The 24920-nt window shown below is 31.4% G+C and overlaps 1 protein-coding gene across 1 annotated transcript; it reads left to right on the top strand.

Moving 5' to 3' along the window:
- Nucleotides 1–416: 416 nt before the first annotated feature.
- LOC139513538 (sushi domain-containing protein 2-like) lies at nt 417–24919 on the top strand. The gene is made up of 18 exons (XM_071302145.1): nt 417–636; nt 4436–4554; nt 4845–5189; nt 7041–7151; nt 8484–8607; nt 9064–9321; nt 9604–9779; nt 10705–10868; nt 11060–11338; nt 12146–12417; nt 12679–12834; nt 13197–13376; nt 15152–15294; nt 18332–18443; nt 19387–19608; nt 20083–20271; nt 21048–21168; nt 22433–24919. Exons 1-18 carry the CDS (start codon nt 597–599, stop codon nt 22488–22490), a joined length of 3069 nt encoding a protein of 1022 aa, XP_071158246.1. The 5' UTR covers nt 417–596; the 3' UTR covers nt 22491–24919.
- Nucleotide 24920: the final 1 nt, after the last annotated feature.

Here is a 24920-nt window from a genome sequence, read left to right as displayed (position 1 = left end):
TAAAAACGTGTCTGGAAAAATAATGAAAAACAGTTCAATATTTTGAGAATGGGGCGACAGAGGACGATCGACCTCGAAATTTTCCGGTACTAAGTGGCAAATTTGGGAGTATTACACAAAATCGTGCATTAATTTTGTACTTATCGGCCTAATAATTTAAAGAATTATCTATCAGAAAATCATTTCTTAAATGGCACCCTCATCAAATGAGTGGAAATGCTTTAAAATGAATGAATTCTTAACTTGTTTACTTTTTTTTCTATTTCTCTCCGCTTCGTTAGTACCCAATTTCCGGTGGCGATGATACACAGTGATAAATGTAATTTGGAGGGAGTCCTTCTATAATCAAGAACTTTCAATGTCTTAACCTGTTTGGTCATCGAACCATGATCACAATGATTCACCTTTACCTGTATATATGCGTGCTATTTATGAACGTAAACAAGTTATAATAGTATTTCCTGATTCAGATAGTTGTGACTTATGAGACTTTCGTAAAAGATATATGCATTTATACCGTATAATATACTATGAACTTTCACCTTCGATGCATTAATTAAGGCACATTTAGTGAGCAATTAGTGATAACAACAAATATGATGCTTACTATCTTAATAGTACATAGTATTGCTATCGGTAAGTCAATATTCACACAAATGCAACTCTTTATGTTTGTTACTACAGGGGAAAACCACAAATACACTTTTGCATAATAAATCAGCAATTTGAAATGCACTTTTTATTATTTTGCGGAATTTATATTTAGATATATGTCAACTAAATAAATAAAATATCATACTTAAATTAGTTTTGAATTTGAGTTAATTCCCTTTGAATATTAAACATTGATTTTTTAACGTACAAGAACGTCGAATTGGTCCTACATGTAGCTTGGGTTGTAAAATTAGGGTTTTTTGCTTCTGGTGTGTCATAATGTAACGACTTGATTTTTTCTATCTCCCGTTCCATTAATTTAGATATATATTTTTATAATATGCTTCCTGTCAATGGACGTTAAAGCAATAAAATTTTATGACCTTTTATTGATCATTTCATGTTTGAAATATGTATTACTTAATAGACATAGATGTCTCAGCGAAAATGTCTGAATGTACTATTGTACAGAAAGAAACATAAATTGTAAAAACGACGGTTGTTTCGAAAGGGTAAACGGACCTGATGTCAATTCCATTTCCACGTAATCAAATTAAAATTAAGACATCCGGCATTGTTAACCGAAGAAGCGAAGTGGGCGTATGTTAGTAATATGCAGTTTTAATTTTGAAAGCTTTGCAAGTTATCAATCTAGTAACTTGCTTGGCTAGGATACAAACAGATGTAATGTCGTAAAGCAACAAGATATCCATATATACTAAAACATAACAAAATAATTTTAATGTCCTTTTTTATTAGCTCACCTGGCCAGAAGGGCCAAGTGAGTTTTTCTCATCACTTGGCGTCCGTCGTCCGTCGTCCTTCGTCCATCGTCGTCGTCGTTAACATTTTACATTTTGAACTTCTTCTAGAGAACCACTTAATGGAATGAAACCAAACATGGCATGAATGTTCCTTATGAGATGTTGACGAAGTGTTGTTACTTGCCGATCCATCATCCAAGATGGCTGCCAGCGGGGAACTTAGTTTAACATAGGACTGACTCTATGGGAAATGCATACAAATGACTTCTTTTAGAGAACCACTGAATGGAAGTAAACCAAACATGCGTGAATGTTCCTTATGAGGTGCTGACCAAGTGGTGTTACTTTGTAGCCGATCCATCATCCAAGATGGCCGCCAGTGGGGGACTTAGTTTAACATAGGACCCTATGGGAAATGCATACACATGACTTCTTTTAGAGAACTGATTAATGGAATGAAACCAAACCTAGCATGAATGTTTCTTATGAGGTGATGATTAAGTGTTGTTACTTTGTAGCCGATCCATCGTCCAAGATGGCCGCCAACGGGGGACTTAGTTTAACATAGGACCCTATGGGAAATGAATACACATGACTTCTTTTAGAGAACCACTGAATGGAATGAAACCAAACATGGCATGAATGTGCCTAATGAGGTGCTGACCAAGTGTTGTAACTTTGTAGTCGATCCATCATCCAAGATGGCCGCCAGCAGGGGGACTTAGTTTAACATAGGTCCCTATGGGAAATGCATACAAATGACTTCTTTTAGTGAACCACTCAATGGAATGAAACAAAATATAGCATGAATGTTCCTAATGAGATGCTGACAAAGTGTTGTTACTTTGTCGCCGATCCATCATCCAAGATGGTCGCCATTGAGGGGACTTAGTTTAACATAGGACCCTAAGGGAAATACATTCAAATTAAATCACTGAATGATATGAAATCAAACATTTCATAAATGTTTCTTGTGAGATGCTGACCAAGTGTTGTTACTTTGTATCCGATCCATCATCCAAGATGGCCGCCAGCGGGGGGTTTAGTTTAACATAGGACCCTATGGGAAATGCATACAAAAGTCTTCTTTCAGAGAACCATTGAATGGAATAGAACCCAACATAGCATGAATGTTCCTTATGAGGTGCTGACCAACTTTGTAGCCAAATTTTATCTTTTTTTATATGATTTCAAAAACCCAAGTAGAGTCAGGTGAGCGACACAGGCTCTTGAGAGCCTTTAGTTGATTGAGTTCATTGTTCGAAGTTTTTTGGTTTCAATGTATCGTGTTGTGGACTAGCTTGGATTTTCGCCGCATTTTCTTTTTGTCTTTGTGTCGTATTGAGACAATTTTGTATAGTTTAGACGAACACTGGTCAACAATAAACAGCCTTTAAATTACCTATATTTTATTGCAAAAAAAAAACCACTCAAACATACAGAAATATGCCAAGTAAAAAATATAAACATTACACAAATTATTAATACCAAACACAGGTCAAGTTCGGATTTTAGTGGCGTCACTATCCCTTAAACTTTTAAAACATAAATGCTGAACACGCCATTTCCACACTATAACTTGACTCTTAAAAATAGGGAAATTTTGCGGAAATATTCCGTCCTATTTTCTCATTATTTACGGTTAAAAAGATTTGGTTAAACAGTGAATTATTAACTTCTCTGATGGGCCTTACATCAACGGCCCTAGCCCTTCACATAAGTTGCTTTTTGTTTGACAATTGTTCGAGGGTGGGACTGGATAGTGAAACTGATTACTTCTAATTCATTCAATGCACTTCAATAACTAAGCTTACTGTCTTAAATAATGAAAACAACACGTTATGTAAATTTCATGCATCCTAAGCGCCTTTTTTAATTTACCTTCATCAAAAACGCTCTAAGTCTAATATTTGTTAAAAGCAAAACAATTGAGAGCGATATGACCAACATTAACCTAATACAATAGCTAAATCCGTCGAAGGAAAACTGTGAGTGAAGGACTTGAAACTTTAGTTTCTTTATGATTTCAAAGTTTAAAAACGGAGACTTTTAGAAAGGATTGTTATAAATCATGTCAAATACTTACTACTGAGCTGATGATACCATAGGGGACTGATAGTCCATCCACAGAGATTTCGACCCCGTGATGTATCGATCAACGAAAAAAAACATTCATGTTACAATGTGTGCTTTTGATAGAAAATAAATATTCAATCGTTCGTAATAATACATGTCAAGTAATATGTAAAACATAAATGCATCAACCCTGGGACATTTTGTATTGTCCTAAGTGTTCTTTCAAGTATTTGTTCTCCATTCCTGTCGCATAATGTTGTCATATTAGCGGAAATCTTTTAACATTGCTATATAAGCGAAAAGTTTGGCTAGCAATAGGACCAGGTGTAATCTACCATATGTTTTCAAATGTCCCTTTCGCGTATTAATAAAGTAAAATATATAGCAGTCTTTATCAAATAGTCCGTTTCTATTTAATTTTTGCATTTGTTTTTGTAGAAGTTTAGTGTTATGTTGCTTTCGTTTTATAGTTGATGCAATTCCCTCGGATTTGGATTGTGACCCGGATTCGTTTTTAATTAATCGATTGATGATTATTGAACAGTGGTATAGTTCTGTTGCCATTATATATCTCTATATAGCATGGATTCTTGGTCATTATCAATGGTGACCTACAAAAGTGTTCGTCTTTTACCTATGGTCTTAATGGATAGTTGTCTCTTTGTGTTCAATTAAATAACCAGTAAAGAAGCTTAAGTAACTGAACCGAACTGAGCAGTTTTCAGAGTTCTCATGAGAAAGTTACTGTTTTAATGGTGCAATCAAATATATGACAAGACGGATTTATTACCACAATTTTTGCTGCTCTTCCATAGATAAGATGAATTGAAATTGAACGGAAACCGAGTAAATCAACTCATTTTGTACATGTGTTTGTCAATCTTCAACTCTTGACAACATTATCTTTTAAATAAAACAATGTTACACTTCTTCCGTTTCAGGTTCATATGCAAATTTATTTCCACTGACCGGGGAAGAAATCCGACAGAAATCATTTGAGGTGAAACTACCTTCCAGTCTGATGTTTCCTTTCATGGATACATTGTATGACAAATTATATGTGAGTACTTTGAAAAAACTTTGAAAAATAATCTTTTCTCTTCAATTTTTACTTAAACTCTTTGTTCTTGAAAACCCTGTTAAAAGCTTCAACCTCATTAAAACAATACTTTTCTGAGCATTGATAGTCATGGTACATAGTCATGGTACATATATTACCTCTGCAATGATTTGAACAGTGTACATGGTTTTGAAATAAAATAACACCTTCCCGATTTAAATATTTGTAGTCTAACAATCGTATGGTAAATACTTGTGTATAACTATTGATATGAGGTTTTGTCTTGACAGATTTTGAAAGATGGTATGATTGGATTTCATCCAAATGTTACCTTCAGTGCAAAATATTATTCCTCAAGTTTAAGGAGGAAAGATCCAGCGTTTATAGCCCCTTACCATTATAATGGATATGACACTCCGGGTGTTGCCCGTCCAGGTTGTTCAGGTCCAGGAAAAATACTTTACAGGAGTGGAACAGGTCAATCAGCTTCTCAAATTCCAGTGGATGAGGCGACGGTATACAACAACCTCGTACAAAAATCATTCGTTGGCATGAAACAATTTACAGCGAAATGGACGTTAATGGTTACATGGGAAAATGTGTACAGGGACGACAGTAGATGGTCTGACTGTCAGGTATAAAACACAATTTACATTATACAGTATGTTTCAGATTTTTTTTTTCAAACATACAGATATAAATATATATATATATATATATATCTAAAACATATTTAAAATAATTTCAATTTAGAATATATTTCAATTAAAATAAATATTATACTTTGATATTCACTTTGCAGACTTTTTATGCCAAGTCTTTTTTTGTTCACGAATTGTTTGGATGACATAATGCGAAGAAATTCGCTAGTTTCTATAATGCATGAAAATGCATGACAGTTGTAGGTAATTAATCCTACATTTTATTGCAGTAAAACATTTCTGTTTCATAAACATATGTGTTGGATATTTGAAAGCACCATTATTTTCTTATTATTATGTATATTTTGTAAACTTGAGGATACATGGTTACTAAATCTTGTACACATGTTATATAAGGGGAGACATTTGAATGGTTAATTTCCAGTGATGGTTATTTTCGTATATTCAATGAAATGTTATGTGAAATATTTTCTATAGTACTGGACAGGATAAAACTTTACTCATTCCAAGTATTTTTTTTTTGAAACAAAGATACATTCGGTTGAAAAGTGCAAATTTAACAAAGACTAATTGGGGAAAATCAATGGTGGTTTTACACCTATATATATGTAGGACTCTGAACCGCGATGGTCACGCTGAAGTGCGATGCTTTGACGCTAAAGTGCGTTTTTGATCACGCTGAAGTGCGATGGTGGCATTGTGACGCCATCTTGTTGATAGCTACGCATAAGTGCGATGGTGGTAACTCTGAAGTGCGATGGTTTACTCAAACTACATTTTCAATACTTTTCATGACGACATAGAAGTCAATGTGTATGCTAGAAGCAGTCTTCCAGTTTTTAGGATAATAAGAGGTTCATAAACTACAAATACTACGAAATACGGGGAGGATTGATGGATAAAGGAAGGTTAACCTTCTTTTACGATTTTTTATTTCGAAATCTACAAAAGGCCCCTTTTCACGTAGGATGGGGCGTGACATTCTCTAAATACATATGGGTCTGTATACAGATTCTCACAATCATAATAGTACGGTGAACGAGGAACTCATGAGAAAAACAAAGAAAAGATAAAATATTATAATGAATGAAGAATTATGTCCAAATGTAATAAAATGAAGATGATGATCTCTCACTTAGTATGCAACCATAGACAACAATGAATGTTGCTTTATATATTAACTATAGCAGGTTAAAGAGGGACGAAAGATACCAGAGGGACAGTCAAACTTATAAATCGAAAAATAAACTCACACCGCCATGGCTAAAAATGAAAAAGACAAACAGTCAAACAAAAGTACACACGACACAACATAGAAAACTTAAGAATTAGCAACACGAACCCCACCCAAAAGATAAGATATCCTAGAAATGTATAGAAGGTAAGATAATACCTATGGGCTTAATAAACGTAGGGATGGTATGTCAACATTATTTACAAGATATATCAGTTATTTCAAAGTATTCTTTTCCGAGCCCACTGTGGAATTCAATTTACCCAAAACAGGTTCCAAAATTGGGAGACGGTCGACTAAGTACGTCTGGCGGGAAATTCGAAGTGTCACTTCAAAAGAACGTAATTTAGGTAAGGACCATTTATTCCCTGCATCACGTCACTAATGGAACCAACAAAATATTGTAGCGAAGTTTATTTGCTGAGAGCGTCAATACATTAAATTACGAGACCACATTACGACCAGACTTGTTAATTTATCCCCATGCAAACTCATAATCAGCAGGGGTCTTAATGTCGCATGAGATACTGGGTATTTATACCTAATGGTTGAGTTTTTTGTATCAACTTATAATGCATTTAATTTTTCAGACATATACATTTCAACTTCTTTTACTGACAGACGGAAAAACAAGTTTTGCTATGTTTAACTATCCGAGTGTGAGTGTGGATGAAAGTCATTTATCTTCAAATTTTATTCAGGTATGTTTAAAACACATATTTCATATACTTATCATAGTTTTATTTTCTTCAAAACACAGTTTAATTTAGTTATTCTCAGTGGGAAATTTACCTATGAATCCATATGATTTTTCCAAACAGATATATTAACTGAATTTGTTAAGACGACAAACACAAAACGTATATATAAGCTACTTATGTTTGCATGTTAGTTACGTAATCATGTCACTGGTTTTTTTTTATATTTGTAGTGTTTGTAGTTGATTGAAATTATTCGGTGTTGTTTGGCTGTTAGCATATTGTGCCGACTATTTTATTATTTGTTTGAGTGTTCTCTGTTATGAATGTTTTTGTGCTGTATTTCTGTTACATAGTGTTTTAGCGATATATGTTAACATTGTCATAAAGCAGGAGGCTTGGCATGCTATTAAACCAGGTCCGACTTATCATTTGTTTATAAAATGTCCTGTACCAAGTCAGGAATACGTCAGTTGTTATCAAATAGGTCGTTTATACGTGTTGGTGGCTGTTGTTTTTTTGCACTTCGGTGTTCATGTTGTTCTTTTATTTTCCTTTTATATTTGATGTGTTTCCCTCTGTTTCGTTTTATAACCTGGATTTGTTTTTACTCAATCGATTTATTATGTTAGAACACCGGTTTACTACTGTTGTCTTTATCTAGGAGAACATTTTGCAACTTACTTCATGCAGCTGGTAAAATGTGGCAATTAATTTTTAGTGTGTTATAATTGTTTCAAAGTTTTTACTTACAACAGATTATTGGTCTTTTTTAATGTTTTGTTATTGCTTTATGTCAAATGTCAAATAAATCACATACATTCAAGACGAGAACAAATTAACAATGTATCAAATCGGTAAATTCTGAAACGCAGGTCAATCGAGATGGACAGTGAGAAATTAGAAACTGCTACTGAAAAAACGGCATGCATGAAACTTCTAGTTATATAGATTTTATTGTGTTAAGGTCTTAATCATCCTTGGATTTCAGATGCTTGTGTTTGAGCGAATATAAATTAAGAAAAGGTTTTAGGAAGTACGAAATTGATTACGTGTTAATTTCATTAGAATAGGAATGGAATTTTTTTTTCCAACAAGCCTTTCTCATCAAATCTACAGACACAATCAATGGTTGTTGTAATGCTTCTTTAACTATCAAAGTATATGAGTGAATCTGACACCTAATGCTGATTGTACAGCTTTCGTTAATGTTGCAATAATAATACTTCAGAGGAGTGTTATAGTTTGACATGTCAAATATATTTGTAAGATTATATTGTGTATACAGCTTATGAAGGTTTTTTTCAGACTGATATACATTTGGTTCATTTGTAGACTGGTTTCAATGCAGGCGATGGGAGAGGGTTTACGCCCACAAAAATAAACTTGTTAAAGAGATTTTTTTATAAGGTGGACAAAAGAGACATCGTTCAAGGCGGCTGTACAGACGAGGGCAAAGGTACTTATTTTGTTGCATTCAATTTATCGTTAAGGAATTACTGGAGACTTATTTCACAAAGTTCCATAAATGTAATAAACTAAACACGTTATTGCTGTTAACCAATTATCTCCGTCTTTTCTTAAAATATTATATTGTTTCAAAGATGTATACCACCTCTGGTGACCGTTCTGTTCTTGTAATCTTGAACATAATAATTTAACGATACTAATTTACTGAACCAGATGCTCCTTCTGACATTAAATTAATACATTAAAAGGTGTTCAAAGCATTGTGCATAAACACGTCTTCAACGGAGCGGACGCTCCACAAGTTTACGAATTTGCCATGCATTACTCGAAGTTATACTACTTGCAAATTTACTAGATATTATAAAATATAAATAGATAAATAGATAAAATACCTATAGACTTATGAAAAATATATCACATTGTTAGATGGTACATATATTGTTAGGAACAATCAGCATCCATCCTGAAATAGTTACTATGTTTGGTGGCCAGATGATTGAACTTTTTGGACCATGTATACCGCCTGAAATCCAAGTTATCAAATGCAGATTTGGTAAAAATGACCATTTTGTGACATATGGATTCAAAGTTGATGCAGAGAGAGTTAGATGCTCGGTTCCTTTTTTAACGTTAAAAGGATGGACCACGATAGAACTTGCTTTAGGTTTTAATCAGTACATGTATTCGACACAAATATTTGTTGGTAAGATTTATCATCCTTAAAGTTGAAATATTAGGCCTTTTCAAATGCTAGTTTTGTTTTTTTTATTTCATAAACATCAATGTTTTCTATTTCAAAAAAGATATTAAATAACTATCATCATTCAATAATATTTCATGTTAATGAGTTTCTATATTCTTTGATTAGTTTGGTACAGTGAAATTCTTCTAATAGAAATATTTGACAATCAAGATTTCAAAATGCACAAGTACTCCCTCATCATTACCTCAATGTTATTTAAAAGTAAATTTGTGTATTGCACAGCACTTGAGGATATTGAAAATAAAAGACTGGGTCTTCCATATCTTGGGAAACATTCTGGATGGAATGAAACAGATACGAAAAAGTTAACAGTCACTTGGGATAGTACCAAATTAACGTACGACATAAACGCAAAGGTCAAGATTGAATTGATTGGATATAGAGAAACTGACACCGAGGTACACGACTGATGAATTGTAACAATATATGCATTTGATCTGAATTTATGTTCGAACTGAAAACATCAACACAAATGAGGGGATGATGTATGATCGACAATGAGACTCATATCAACTAGAGACTAAGGACTGCAGGTGTAAAAAAAAGTTAAATTGCAAAAATACTGAACTCCGAGGAAAATTCAAAACGGAAAGTCCCTAATCAAATGACAAAATAACATTTAAAAAAATACACCAAACGAATGGATAACAACTGTCATATTCCTGTCTTGGTACAGGCATGTACACAACTATATTTGTCAGATAAAAAAGAAGATGTAGTATAATTGCCAATAAGATAACCCTCCACAAGAACCCAAATGACACAGAAAATTGACAACCGTAAGTCACCATACGGCCTTGAGCAAAGCCCAAACCGCATAGAAAAACAATGTGTAACATAGTTCAGCACTAAACAGTGAGTTTAACTCGTATCGTACAAAATTAGGAGATGTGTTACGGTTGCCAATGAGGCAACTATCAACGAGAAACTATATAAGGTATATGTAAGCAATGTATTGAAGTCAACGAACATAAAAACCCATTAAAAATATAGTCTTAAAAGGTTGGACTTGAAAAAGATGTTAAACAATTCAAACAAAAAAATCTACGATCTAATGTTTGTATCTACAGTAATCGAAAAATATATGTGATAGACAGCAACGTACAGTATTCGGTAGCTTACAGTGTCCTGTTTTAGAAATGGTTCGTTATAGGATACAATATATAAAAAATGTCACTAAAAATGTGAAACAATTCTAATGTAAATGCAAAGACCTTATTTTTATACTTTTTATATCTTTAATAAAAAAAAAGACATGCATCAACTGACGGCAACAACTGTTCATGCGCATATTGTACTTGTTTTCTTTTTTTTTGATTGCAGATACAACAAGTTACATTATTAGAAATAGGTGAAAGACAAGCAACAGACAATACACTAACTTTTGATACTGACAAAAAGTTATGTGTTAGTACGTTTTGTACGGACTATGAAATCGGCTTTGTCAAAGTTGAACTGGAAAACCAAACACAAGCGAACACTTATAGGTATAAATAGTTCATAGCTGTATTAAAATATTATTTAAGAGGAAATGACTAGTAAACACAAATGACAACTTATAGGTAAACATAGTTCATTGCTGTATATCATTTAAGAGGAAACTCTAAATTTCCTTCAAATTTGTTTACGATGATGAGGAAATCTCTCCCGAACCAATAATACCATGTTATATTTTCAGGTATCAGATAGCTGACGTAATGCTTGGATCTTACGTCAATGTAGCAATGGCTAGTCAGTTTGGAAAAGATTGGCCAAACATGAAATGCAAACAATGGTACAATAATGAAAAGATAAATGTTGCATGGGTTAAAGGATTATTGTCATGTCCTTGCACTCTCACACAAGCCTTTGGTGATATAGGGCGCTGGAAAGCTGACGATGGCTGTGGTATTGATAGCGGCAGTAGCTGTACTTATCACAAGGGAGCTGTACACTGTGTTAGAACTACAGAACCAACGTAAGTGTTAAAAGCTTTTCACACAAATAAAAGATTGTAATAGCGGGCTCACGGTATTGAAGATGATATAAAAATGCTTCATAACTTTAAGTACAGGTTAATCGAGAAATATAATATGGTTTAAGTAATCTTATGGTTAGTCACTTAATTAGATAGTAGACACTATCCCTTTTGGTACGATTATGTCTATCTAATTCATATGCGCTTTGGAATTTATAACAAATAAGGAGGTGTGGAACGATTGCCGATAAGACACCATCCACCACTGGATACTAATGGACGAGGTTTCGTGTTGCCTAGTCTTTAGTTTTCTATGTTGTGTCATGTGTACTATTATTTGTCTGTTTGTCTTTTGTATTTCTAGCCATGGCGTTGTCAATTTTTCTATCTATGATTTTGAATGTCCCTCTGGTATCGTTCACCCCTTTTTCATAACTATAAGTGACCATACGGTATCCAACACATAACACAACGACATCCAATATAGAAAAAAGTTGTATACAGGCATGACATGACAGAATTTGAAACATATCAAATAAAAAAAAACAATGATCTGATTTATGATCAGACAATTAACGGGAAAAAAATACGACATGTAGATAGCGAACAACGACAATCATTAAATTAACAATTTATAACTTATGTACGGCACATAATTTGGTCTGAATTGAACAAAAGTCTATACCCATCAATGTGAACAATGAATGACATATCTTTTTATATGTATTCAAATATAGCTTAATTTAGTTTTTTGTAAGTGATCACATGCTTTAATGATTTTTTAAAAATTAATTTACGTATTCTTAGAATTGATGGTGCAGGTAATCAGTGTTGTTATGATGAAGATGGTAACTTGATGTTCAATGGAGACTCTTATCAGGGCAGTTCATCTGATCGTTCTAATCCTGCAGGGTTGTTTCCATACCAACGACCAAAAACTGTTCCCTCTGTGTCACATATGGTGCAAGATGTTTCTCCGTACTATTATTGTTGTCTATGGTCCAGTCCTGAGTACTGTAATATGTATACGGAACTAAGACCAACAGTAGACTGCACTAAGTATATCCCACCAACTCCAGGTAATAACCTTTTAATTGTGATTTTGATATATTCTCTTTTTATGTTTTGCTGAATATCTTATTTCTGGCATTAGATTTTTGTATAAGTCCTATCTTTTAACAAAAACAAATCATGAATGAATAAATGACCGTTTGACTGGCTTTATTAGTAAATTTGAGTACGCCTATTCTAATATATAAAACTATAAAATCATAGAAAACATATCAACAATTTTTATTTACATTTTCGATATTAACAAATGCATATTTTTTTTTTTTCAGGAATAATTTTTGGTCAAGGACATATAAGAACGTTCGACGGTTCTTCTCATCGAATCTGTGCAGAAGGTGACTTTATTTTGATGACAATTCAAGCTCCAGAATTAGAAAAGGTTATTGTTCAAGGAAGATTTTCAGACAATGTTGTACATATAGATGGTAATTACTAAGCTTATGCATTGTAAATTTGGTCAATTGATATTTGAATTTGTAATCAAGACAGAGAGATGACAGTATTATAAATGAAATAAATACATTACGTATATAGAATTTGTTTGTGTAAAACAGCGTTTTATATGTTTTCCTTCTTTTGTCTTTTTCTGATCTTTTGATGAAGACTAATGGAAAAAAATGTCATGTAATTTCAAACTTATAAAACTTTTAATCTTTTTATTTTAAAGGACAAAGAGTATTTTTACAGAACTACAAGTTTAGATACTTGCTTTGTTTTAATTTCCCATGGTTATACCAAATTGTTATCCAAAAATCTTTCCTAAACAATATGTGTTGTATTGTTGTAGGTATGTTGAATAACAGTTTTACCCTAACCAATCTTGCTGTAGAAGTCGGTGTATTAGATACTGTGGAAATAAGACTGAGGCCACCACTACTAGGACGACAGAAAAGTCATCTAGAAGTTGTTGTAAACAATAAATACATCTACTTCAATACTAGGTCAACCAGATGGCAGGATTTTGAGAGTTAGTTTTCAATACATTACACCTTATAAAAGTTTTAAGTTATCAGCTATAAGAGGATAAACCTACTTTTTTCGTTTTAGCTATTGTCACATGCACTATAATGCAACTTGATTTTTCCTGGTTCATAATCTGATTTATATGGTTTGACAACCCCAATAATCAACATAATCGTATTACATCACTCGGTTAACAACTAATCTTGCTGTAAAATAACTTTCAATTATAGGGATATTTAGGTTTACAAATGTGTTGAATTAATACAAAATATTTTAGTTGACGTGTTTCTTGAGAATATTTTTTATTATCTTTTAAAATTTTAAAGAGCACCAACAAATTCAATTAATGATCGATTTTATTTACTGCTTCTTATATTTGGTTGTCTAACGAAATATTGGAACATTATGAAATTTTGAATTCTAATTTAGTATTATATTTCGAATCATAAAGAGATACGTTTTATAAGGTAAAGGTATGGTACTTCAATGTTTTGGAGCAAACATTTTATTCCCTTATACGATTTAACAAATGGAATCGTTGTCAACTGTTTGTTTTTCATTCTCTTAACTTTCGTGTATGAATTGTTCTTTCATCTGTTTTGACTCAATATGCTGTGTTAGACACAATGATAAACAGTTTGGAATGTTTATATAAGTTTAAATTGGTCATTTAGCAGAAGTGTGCATACTATGTACATGTAAAGAACTTCTGTTCTGAGGTGAGTCGGCTTTGTCTTTCGAATATTGGCCGATAGTAGACATTAGACCGTTGGTTTTCCCGTTTGAATGGTTTTACACTAGTAATTTTGGGGCCCTTTATAGTTTGTTGTTCGGTGTGAGCCAAGGCTCCGTGTTGAAGGCCGTACTTTAACCTATAATGGTTTACTTTTTTAATTGTTATTTGTATGGAGAGTTGTCTCATTGGCACTCACACCACATCTTCCTATATCTACTTAACAGTATAATATGGATAGTTAATAGTCATGTCCTTTGCATATTTTTACTGAGATATGTTCATATGACCTTGAAAGACGTACCATACAGTAATGTCTGGCCTTGTGTGAGACGTCACCTTCAAATTGTATAAAACAATGGAATTCGTAAAACTTTTTCACAGATTGATAATATTACGAGCCGTCAAAATATGTTCAAATCTCGGGTTTCGTTTAAAGCTCTTGTGTTTAGTATAATAAGGACAACCAAAACAAAACAATTGTTTCAATGATAATCGTATTGAACATATATTTCCAGTATACGTTGTCAGTAATGTTTTTGCTTTGAAGTTTTATTCACTTGTTGCATATATATTCCAGTTTATAAGGTTTATGTATAATTAAGAACGATTTTAGATAAATCATTAACAAAAAAATCTTTGTTTAGTAAAAATTAAGATTATGTTTCTGAATAATTTAACTTCTTTAAAACATATATGATATAAACTCACGTTTGCTCAACAAAGGTTTCTAGAATTGGTTTTATCAGATGACCACAAGATCCTCAGTTTGGAAGTTAAACAATATGAAATCATGCAAATCACAGACACTAAAAAGGCCTTTACCACTAAAATTATTAATTGACCAGTAAAAATTATAAACTCTGAAACACTATGGTCATTTTTGCTAAAAGAAAAATCAGAACTACAACGCAAAATATTGACATTCTGGTTTAGAAACATCTATGCGATTTAGAGAATGGTTCAGTCTATATTCGAAAGAAGAATCCAAAGTTTTCGAATTCAAAATTGACTTATTTTAATTTATATTATTCATTTATTTACAGAATTTTCTGTTATGAATGCTAATCGTCTTAACCCTGAAGAACATAGTAATTTTACTATTATACTAAAAAACGGAATAGGAATCCAAGTTGCAGCAAAAGATCATATTATGACAGCACTGTTAATGATTCCAGATACACTTAAGGTACCACAAAGAAGAAGTATTACCAGAAGCCAATGAAAACAAGGCTATATTATAGTTTTTCTTTGAAAGCATATTGGAACTATGATGAATTATGTTTTGGAATTGATTTAATAATTCAAAGTGAAAAAAGAAATGTAATACAAAATTTAGATTCAAGCTATGAAATGAATGAACAATTTTCTTTATCAGCCCCAGTTTGTAGTGGGGATTGTGTTACTGTTGTATTCCTATTTGTAACATTTTTCCTATTGTGTCCATTTTGTTCACGCATCGTTTTCAATAAGATGGAATTTGATAAGTCTGTCATACAAGTGAGAGCTTTAGCGCTAGGTTAAACCAGGTTGAATTCACCATATTTTACATTTGAATATGCCTGTACCAAGTCAGGAATATGACAGTTGTTGTTCATTCGTTTGATGTGTTTTATCATTTGATTTTGCCATTTGATTAGGGACTTTCTGTTTTGACTTTTGCTCGCAGTTCAGTATTTTTTTTAATTTTCTTTATACATATACAGTACAGCCTGTGACATTCTCTTAATTATGTCCACCCTCTTGCATGGTCAACATCCAATGGTGGCCATTTATTGGGGTATTCAATCTTGAGATGTTGGCCATTTATTGGGGTCATAAAACATAGGTTGATGTTTTATCTAATAATGTTACCTGTAATCAATCAGGGTTGAAGTTTTCAACTTTTATGTTTCTTTAAAATTTACCTGTACAGGTAACTTAGGTTTCTTTCAAAATTGACATTTCACCTTTTTCTGAAAATGTAGAATAAGACATTGTTTTAGTCTTTGTTAATTCAATATCATTTTTGATTTTTCTGTCTTTTGAATTTATTCAAATTTATTTTTTTATTTAATTTGTTTTTATTCATTTTTGTATGATTTTGTTTTGTATTCTTTTAATGTCTTCTTAGTAAGAATCTTGAGAAGCAAACAGACAAAATTGTCAAAGATAAAGTTATTGACTAGCATTTGAAAGACAACAGACTTTAATTATCTTTTTTTAAAAGTAAAAAAAAAAATAATGTACATGATGTTCATTGTATTTAATTGTTTATTTGCATTATTTAATGAATTATCATTAATAATAACTAATAAATCAAGCAAATGATATTTTTAAAGAAACCATGAAGGAAGTAATTTTTAGCAAGCCTGTTTCTTAACAAGAAATAAAATGATCAGACAATATCAATCCTCTTATAATAAATTTTTATAACATCAATTATTATTCAGGATAACTACAAATATAAAATATTTAAAGAAAAAAACTGTCTTGCTTTGCCTTTTTGAAACAAATGTGAACTTATTTAAAAATATGACATCTTCAGTTTGGCTAATATCTGTCAGTTAAAAGCCAAAATTTGACAAAATACACTTATATAGATGGTTACACTTTTATGGTTCATTAATTAAATCATTTTTTTTTGTGTACATTTATATTGTTGGAAGTGCTGGATTGGTATGATACATATTCTTGGTATACATTTGCAAATATTTCCCTAAACCCAGGCCTTTTAGATAAAGTTAACAATTTCAGGGACTAGAATAAATTAAGACTTTAAAACCCTTAATGAAAAATCAATTTAAAGAAAAATATAAGAACAATTTTGAAAATAGATTTAAGAATAAAAACTTTGGTTAAAACTGTATACTCAAATGTGTCACATAGAGAGTTAGTGGTCATAAAATTTTAGAAATAGAAAATAGTGGACAATATAGAATTCCTTGAAAAGATGGAATATATGTAAACTGTGCCACTTGCTGGACAATGAAGACCACTCCTTTCTTAATTGTAAAATTAACAAAACAACTTGAGATAATCTATTTGAAAATTGTTCACCTTCTCATAATATTGTATCTTACCGAAGAACAAAAAGTGAAAGAAATGCTTAACCTTTATTCCATCAATATGTTGAAAATATTGGCTCCCTTATAAATAGTTATTAGAACTGAGGGCAGAAACCTAAAAAAAATCCATGTGTTTTAATTTCTTATAGAATTGTTAATTCTTTGCATTATAATTGTTTTTTTGTTTGTTTGGTTTTTTTTGTCACAAACTAAATACCATATGTTATATGACAATACAAATATTATCAATTTTTTTTGCATTAATGAATATTTTGAATATATTTATTTAATAGAGAAATAAGGTATTGCCTAAATTTTATTTAGAATAAGTTCTAAAGACAATCTTTAACATTTGTAAAACAGTATTGAATGCAGATAAGTCTATCTACTATGATTTAAGTATAAATCTTTTTGATTTGAGAAAATTAATTTGAGAAACAACTTTTCAATAGAAAAAGACAGGCATTAGGAAAGTTTGCATTATATTAGAAGATGATATTCATTTATTCTTCACTTACCATAAAGTACATGTAAAAAATAACTTAAATTTATTAAAAAGGTAAAATGTCAAAACAAATATTCATGAGTCAAATTAAAAAAAAAATCAGCTATTTATTCAACTAGTTATATTATTTAACTTTATTTTAGAATTTTCTTGTCATAATCACAGTAATTAAATTTCACAAACACATAAATGTATATTTTACCTGAGACACATGACCTGTAAGTTATATAATTTTAACACTTCAATGCAGTCAAGATTTACCTTTATCCTTGACTAGTTTTAGATTAATACCTTGTGTATTAATTAAGCAACAGGGGGTATAATGATGGACATATAGGGCCACCATGGTGGACATAACTTTTATGGCCACCATGAATAAGATAATGTCACAGGTAGTACTGTAGGCTAAGATAAAAAAAATCTAAAAATCATTAAACAGAAAAAAAATACAGTGGCTAAAGACATACACCGAATAGCGTCAATATTGCATTATAAAAGAAGAAAGTGTTGTTCAACTTCAAACGATTTTGTGCTTTCATATGGGGTACAGAATTGCATGACCGTAAGACCAAAATAAACAATTTTTTTTATTATTATTTTAATACTAGTAGTAGGTTAACAAAATAGAAGTCGTGCATGCTTAGATGTAATATTCGATTGCTTGTACTTTGCAGGGTTATGTGGATGGTTTATTTGGTAATTTCAACGGAAATCCGGATGACGATATTGGTGGTGCTTCGAATGGTGCCAGCCCTTTAGTCACTTATCAGATGTTTCAGTATAAATGTAAGTTCTAACTTAAGTGTATTTCGAAGGTAAAAACGTAGTTGTTCTAAAATTCATCCCTATAATTTGTATGAGCTTTTGCAAACTTGCTGTTTTGCCTTGTAGAACATTCAGGACAATTTCGAACAATATAAAACAGAACAGATATCAATATTTATTGATAAAGGTAATCTGAAAGTTTAATTCAAATCAAATGAGTGGTGAATTGCGAGCTTGACTTACTTGCGAGATCGACTTTATTTTTGTGTGTGCACATAAATGCTATAGGAGTGAGATTATTGACCCTGTCATCAGTTTTCACAAAAAAATCAAAAAAACTTGCCTTTAAAGTTTATTCATGAAATTGATAGTAAGACGCCTTTTGTCGAGTTGTATACATTTATTGGCTTGTTATATTTCAAGTTTTGATTGTATTTGTTAATTTTACAATGAATAATGATGCACTTGAACGCGAAGATGACTGCTCATTTCATACTTTATGTATCCGGTAGAAGATAATGTATTGCTTCAGTATGCTTGGTGTTCCTGATTTGTAACATAAGACAATTCACCAATAGAATTTGTTTTAAACAGCACTGTCATTTCGACAAAACTAATGATGGTTTGAATATCAATAATAGAAGTTTGCCCTTCTTCATATTTGTGAAGATAAGAACGGGTATGTTCAACTTCCCAATGTATTATTTTAAGTTCATAAGATCGGTGCAAACAACAATAATGGATTCTTTTTTTATTGTATTTTCGATATTCCCCTCATAAATTAGTTGGATTTGAAATGTTAAGTTTGAGCGTTCCAGGTTAATGCAAATCAAGAAAAGCGCATCTGATGCTCTACATGTATGATGTTCCATTTTTTCTTCAAAAGTTATAATATTTGTAATGATTGTTTAGTAGTAAACCGTAGACGTTCATTGTAAGAATTATCATGTGTGCGATATTGCAGGGGCTGTTAACAACTCACTTCATTCGGTTATGCAAGTTAACATAGAACCGGCAATGAATGCTGTATCCTGTTCAGTTGAAATTAAAGTAGCAGAGACAATGTTTTGTGGAGGCAATGAAGCATGTAATTTTGATTTTGCCTCGACTAGAAATCAAGATGCTGCAAAATCTACATTGTATATGTCTGAAAGAATGAACCAAATACGTAGCTTTATGAAGCCTGGTATGAATTATAATAGAAATTACACCTCGATTTGTGTAGTATTTTGTAGTATATTGTCTAAAGATATAAATTTCTTTCATCTAAAGGAGGAGCAGAAAAATAAATGATAGGGATGCTTTTAACTCAGCATTAGAATACTGCATTTAAAACTATTATTTACTCACAATTTTGTAGTTTTGTATTATTCAGCTAGAAAGAAAGATATTCATTACTGTAGATTCATGTTACCAAAAATTATTTTCTTTTACAAATGAATTTCGTAACGCCATCCACTGGGAAATCCAGTGTCAACGTATTACCTGTCTTTCATACACTAGAACTTGGTCTCTTGAATGTGTGTTTGAATACACTGTCAAGTATAAATTTTTAAAGAGTAAACGTCCAGTAGATAGTTACAATATAAATTGAAAACCCCCCAAAAAACAGTCTTCATATATTTTTATATATATGTTAATATAATATTTGTTTCAATAGTACAATCCTGTGGCTTTCTAGACATCCCAGATGCTAAAAAGAGTAGTAGGAATACTAATGTTGGAAGCACGGTGACCATAATAGGTTGTTACACAGACAGAGAACCAACTGATCCTATTACATTTAAATGTAGTTTCTCTGGGGGAAATAGTTCCTCGTGGAATCCAAAACCGACACCAGTTTGTTCAGGTAAGTCATTTTAAAAATGCGTGGAATGTCTTAGAAATGTAATACAAAAAAAAAAAAAAAAACATGTTTTAGACGGGGTTTTTGTTTCAATTGCTTTGTCTTTAAATTACATATTGAGTTTTGGAAGACGTGGTTTGCTCTTATTTCTTTGTTTTCTTTTTCTTAGCCATGGAGTTGTCAATTTGTGTTTGACTTATTGGTAATCATTCTTTTGATATTTTTCGCTTCACTTAAGATCATATAACTGCATGTTTTAACCTAATGATTGCTAAAATGTTCAACAATTTCTATACACGAATACAACACAACAACAAAATTGAGGATGTTGAAAGCAATTAACAGGTCAATCAGTAAAATGAAATACGGACAACATTACGATTAACAGAAAATATGACACTCAGGGAAATAACTGGCCACGATATAAATATGCATGACAATCATTGATTGGGCAATAGGAACAACGTCAAAAATTGTAGTGAACTTCAGTACTTCAGATGTATGACCGCTTCGATATATTGATTCTGTTTTTTTGTCTACAAGTCTTAAATTGTAAATAATTTTGCACTAGCTTATTATTACCATTATTTGCTCATAGTGTTAACTGGAAGATTTTCTAAAACAAACAAAAGTTCAATAGATTATATGTTTGTGAAAAATCTGTTTTTATCCAACTGCTTTTTCTGTATACATATCAATTTTCTGTCATCAGTGTTTGGGCTATGTTACATTTGTGTGTCATGAGGTATGAGGTTTTAATTCTTTCTCTGTTTCTGCAGAAACTGAGTCCGTAGTGAATTCAGATGTAATAATAGGAATAGTTATTGGTATAGTTACAGTCATTATACTCGTCATTCTAGCGATTGTTTTTGTGAGGAGATTTATGACGACAAAACGAATGTATGTATATTTTTCATTTTGTATCCTTTATAATGCTTAAATGAGTTTTCTGTAATTGAGCAACTTATTTTTATTTTGAATAGTTGCGTGTATTGCTAATTTATATCATCATATTAATTATTAAACATCAAATCATAATTTTTCCCCAGTACTAATGTTTGTCGAAATTTACATAACAAAAAATCTACAGCTCAGAAAGTATAATAAAAGTTGTCAAAGCAAACTGATTAAAGAGAAATTAAAAACAAGACACGTCAAAGAAAAAACTCTTTAACGTTGTACAACATGAAACTTAAAACAGAATATGAAAAACTAAAATGTTGGCTGAGAAATTACTTTCTGCTCCACTATATAGTAACACCAATAAAATCAACTGGTGTAATATAGGAGGGAAACACCAGATTGTAAGTAATATGTATATGTACGCATATATATTAGATGTTTTTCAGGTTTCAGACAGGGTATATACTGTTACAACCCCGGCTTAGAGTTTATATCACCTGAGCCGAATTCGAAGGTGATATAAGCCCTAAGTTGGGAATGTCACAGTATAAACCCTGTCTGAAACCTGAATTACACATATTACGGATCATTCCTGTCTGTCTGGTTTTTTCCAGTGCGGGTATTTGTTAAACATTCACAATATATATAAAAAAAAACAAACATCTGCAATACAGCATAAATTCATAACACGTTAATGGTTTCTTAATATTTCATGTAATCAATTTGAATGAACATTTTTTATCTTAACATTTTTTTTTTCCGTTAAGAAAATACTTTCAATAAAGTTTTTTGACTTCATGTTTTGTATTCGTATCTGCATGGATTTATTTTTACAACACATAGGCCTATATTGAAAAAAATCGACCTGATATGTTCCGTATACGTGAAGGATTTTGTAATTTTATTGTGAAAATAATTATATCATATAGGTAACATTTTATAATAACACTTTTAAACATGAAATTTATGTATTTGAAGTGTAAATTGCGTGATTTGAATTAAAGATTTATAATTGACGGGTTCACGTAATTATTTCCACTCTGTGTGCTCTTTATAGCTTTTGAATACGTCACAAAGTTACCGGTATTATGATGCCGTTTTGTTTTAGGTTAAAGGTAGGAATCAAAACGTCGTATATACCCCAACGATTTCCTGAATATATACTGACATCTTTGTATTGTTATCCAATGACAAAACTCGACACATTTGTAATTCGAAATATAATGTTGTACTGCAATACCATCTACTGTATTTTTTTCAGGCATGACAAGTATATTAAAGCATCAAAGAATGAGAAGGCAGCAGACGCAGAATTATAAACATTTTAATGTTATAACTCATAGACTTCCTCGTACTCAAGATAGTGTGAAGGTTATGTGGGACATTTAAAGCAATATACAAAATGATGTGAAAGTGTTTATAAGAGAGACAAAACTAAGAACATTCGTGCAAACGATTATAAAAGTTAAGTTTCGACATGTTAGTCGACTTAATGATCGATTCAGCTTCGTTTAAAGCTAGAAATCTGGTGTTTATGACTTTTTTTTTTAAATCGTGCTCGCTAATTTATAACCAGATTTGCAGGAATGATCAGTATGTCTTGTACAAGCTTGTCTATCAAATGATTGTATCAAAAGTACATTATTTTATTACGCAATTTATTGTGTGTGTTTAATTACAATCTCTTGTTCCTGGAACTACTAGTAGTTCAAGTTTACAAATTTATTACTGTTTTACTTGAAACAAAATTGTAAATTGTAAAGGAGAGCTGAATTGGAAATATTTGATATTATTATATGATAATAATGTATCCTAAACAATATGCATTAGAATATAAAATATATAAACACGCATATTTTTTAAGAAAGAGGCAGGAAGAAATGATTAACATCTATGCAATGTATATATTATGATAGGATTGATTTTACGATGATTATGTTGAAATAGAAATATAATGTTATTTTTAAAATATAATAGGGAAGATTTAATTGTTACGATTTTTAAAAATATGTTTAGATTATAAGGTAACAAACAATATGATTGCAGTTGTACTCGTTTTATGTTCTTGCTAGAGTTAAGGTTAAATTACGCTGGCAAATAGTATAATCAAAGTATTATGAATTAGGAGAAAAAGCTTGCACTATTTATAACACATAATTACTATATAAACACACACGAGTAATTCAAATCGAATCAAACGAACCGCTCTCTTGTGTTTTCGATTTTTATTTCCCAAAGTTACAATGAAAAATGCTCATGTTTATAGTCTATTTTCAGTGCGCAAGGATTGATTTTCTTTACTTAAGGATAACAATCCAGAATTTATGCATTTTTAAGTATCTCTATCAGATGCGTGAAACATTCAACATATGATCTTTAAAAAAAAAAAATGTATTCGTAACCGTTACGAAACAAACCAAAATGATCCTTGAACAGTATTTTTTTTCTTTTTCTGAAGCTCGCATACGCAGATATTACTGAATGTTCTAAAGGGATTTTGATGATATTTCAATTTATTTGCTCAACCGCAGTCAGATCAACCGAAGTCAGACCAACCTTACCACATTATCTAGAAAATAGTTTAAGAGAAATCGTTATAAAATCTCGGGTACTATTATTATAATAACCTCATTTCCTCCTACTCTTTACAAATCAGTATTACGCATCAAATATAGGGATATGGTGTGGTTTTAAAAATGTATAAAAGTACTAAAATTTAATTTATAGACTACTGTACCCAATGAAACCAATATCACATTGAGTTTGACGATTCTTATCCTGTTAATCAAGTACACAAAATCCATGTTTCGACTGCTGACTCATTTGTGATGCTCGTACATGTATCATGACGATTGAACAGCCAGGTAAATAACTTAATTGGAAAGCATTGGAAACTACTCATTAAAAAAAATCATGCTTATGAATTAGAAGATGTGGTTTGAGTATATTTCACAAAAATAGAATGTTAACAATTTAAGAACATATATTATGTTTGGGGTACGTAGAAACCCTTTTTCGATTTGTTTAAACATTTGACAAACAGTAAATTGACAGAAAATGACGGTTTCAATAAAATTGCTGGCAAACATATGAGTGTAGGTTACTGGGATATAAGTACTCTTGGGGAATGAAACGAAAAATACTAGTATATATATTTGTTTAGGGGCCAGCTGAAGGACGCCTCCGGGTGCGGGAATTTCTCGCTGCATTGAAGACCTGTTGGTGACCTTCTGCTGTTGTCTTCTCTATGGTCTGGTTGTTGTCTCTTTGACACATTCCCCATTTCCATTCTCAATTTTAATTTCATACTGACGTAAATCATCATACATCCTTTACCAAGCTATCATTTAACATGTTAAACTTATTTGAATTCGGATTTCACCACAACTGCTTACTTAACGAGGATTTCCTTGTTGTAAAATACTAGAGGGCATTTAAGTCATCATTGAATCAAAATTTGTTATATGTTTACTTTAACAATATTATAAATAGCTAGTAGTAATTTGAAGGGTTTCCTGTTTGAGATTAATATTAAATTTACTTTGCATAATGACAATTCTTGTGCATTTATTCGCACAGAAAAAGAACATGGACTGCTTAAATAATGAGGATATAAGTGTATGTGTTAAATAAAATAAAATAAAGAATATGTTTTAAATTATGCTTCAGTTATTTTTAGAAGCAGCATCTGTTTCAAATGGATATTTAATGAAATACTCCACTTTTTTTTTTAAAATAAATCTGTATAA

The sequence above is a fragment of the Mytilus edulis genome, chromosome 2 (assembly GCF_963676685.1).
Source record: "Mytilus edulis chromosome 2, xbMytEdul2.2, whole genome shotgun sequence".
In the NCBI taxonomy this organism is placed as follows: domain Eukaryota; kingdom Metazoa; phylum Mollusca; class Bivalvia; order Mytilida; family Mytilidae; genus Mytilus; species Mytilus edulis.
The sequence above is the reverse complement of the archived record's forward strand: the minus strand, read 5'-3'. Positions and strand labels throughout refer to the sequence as shown.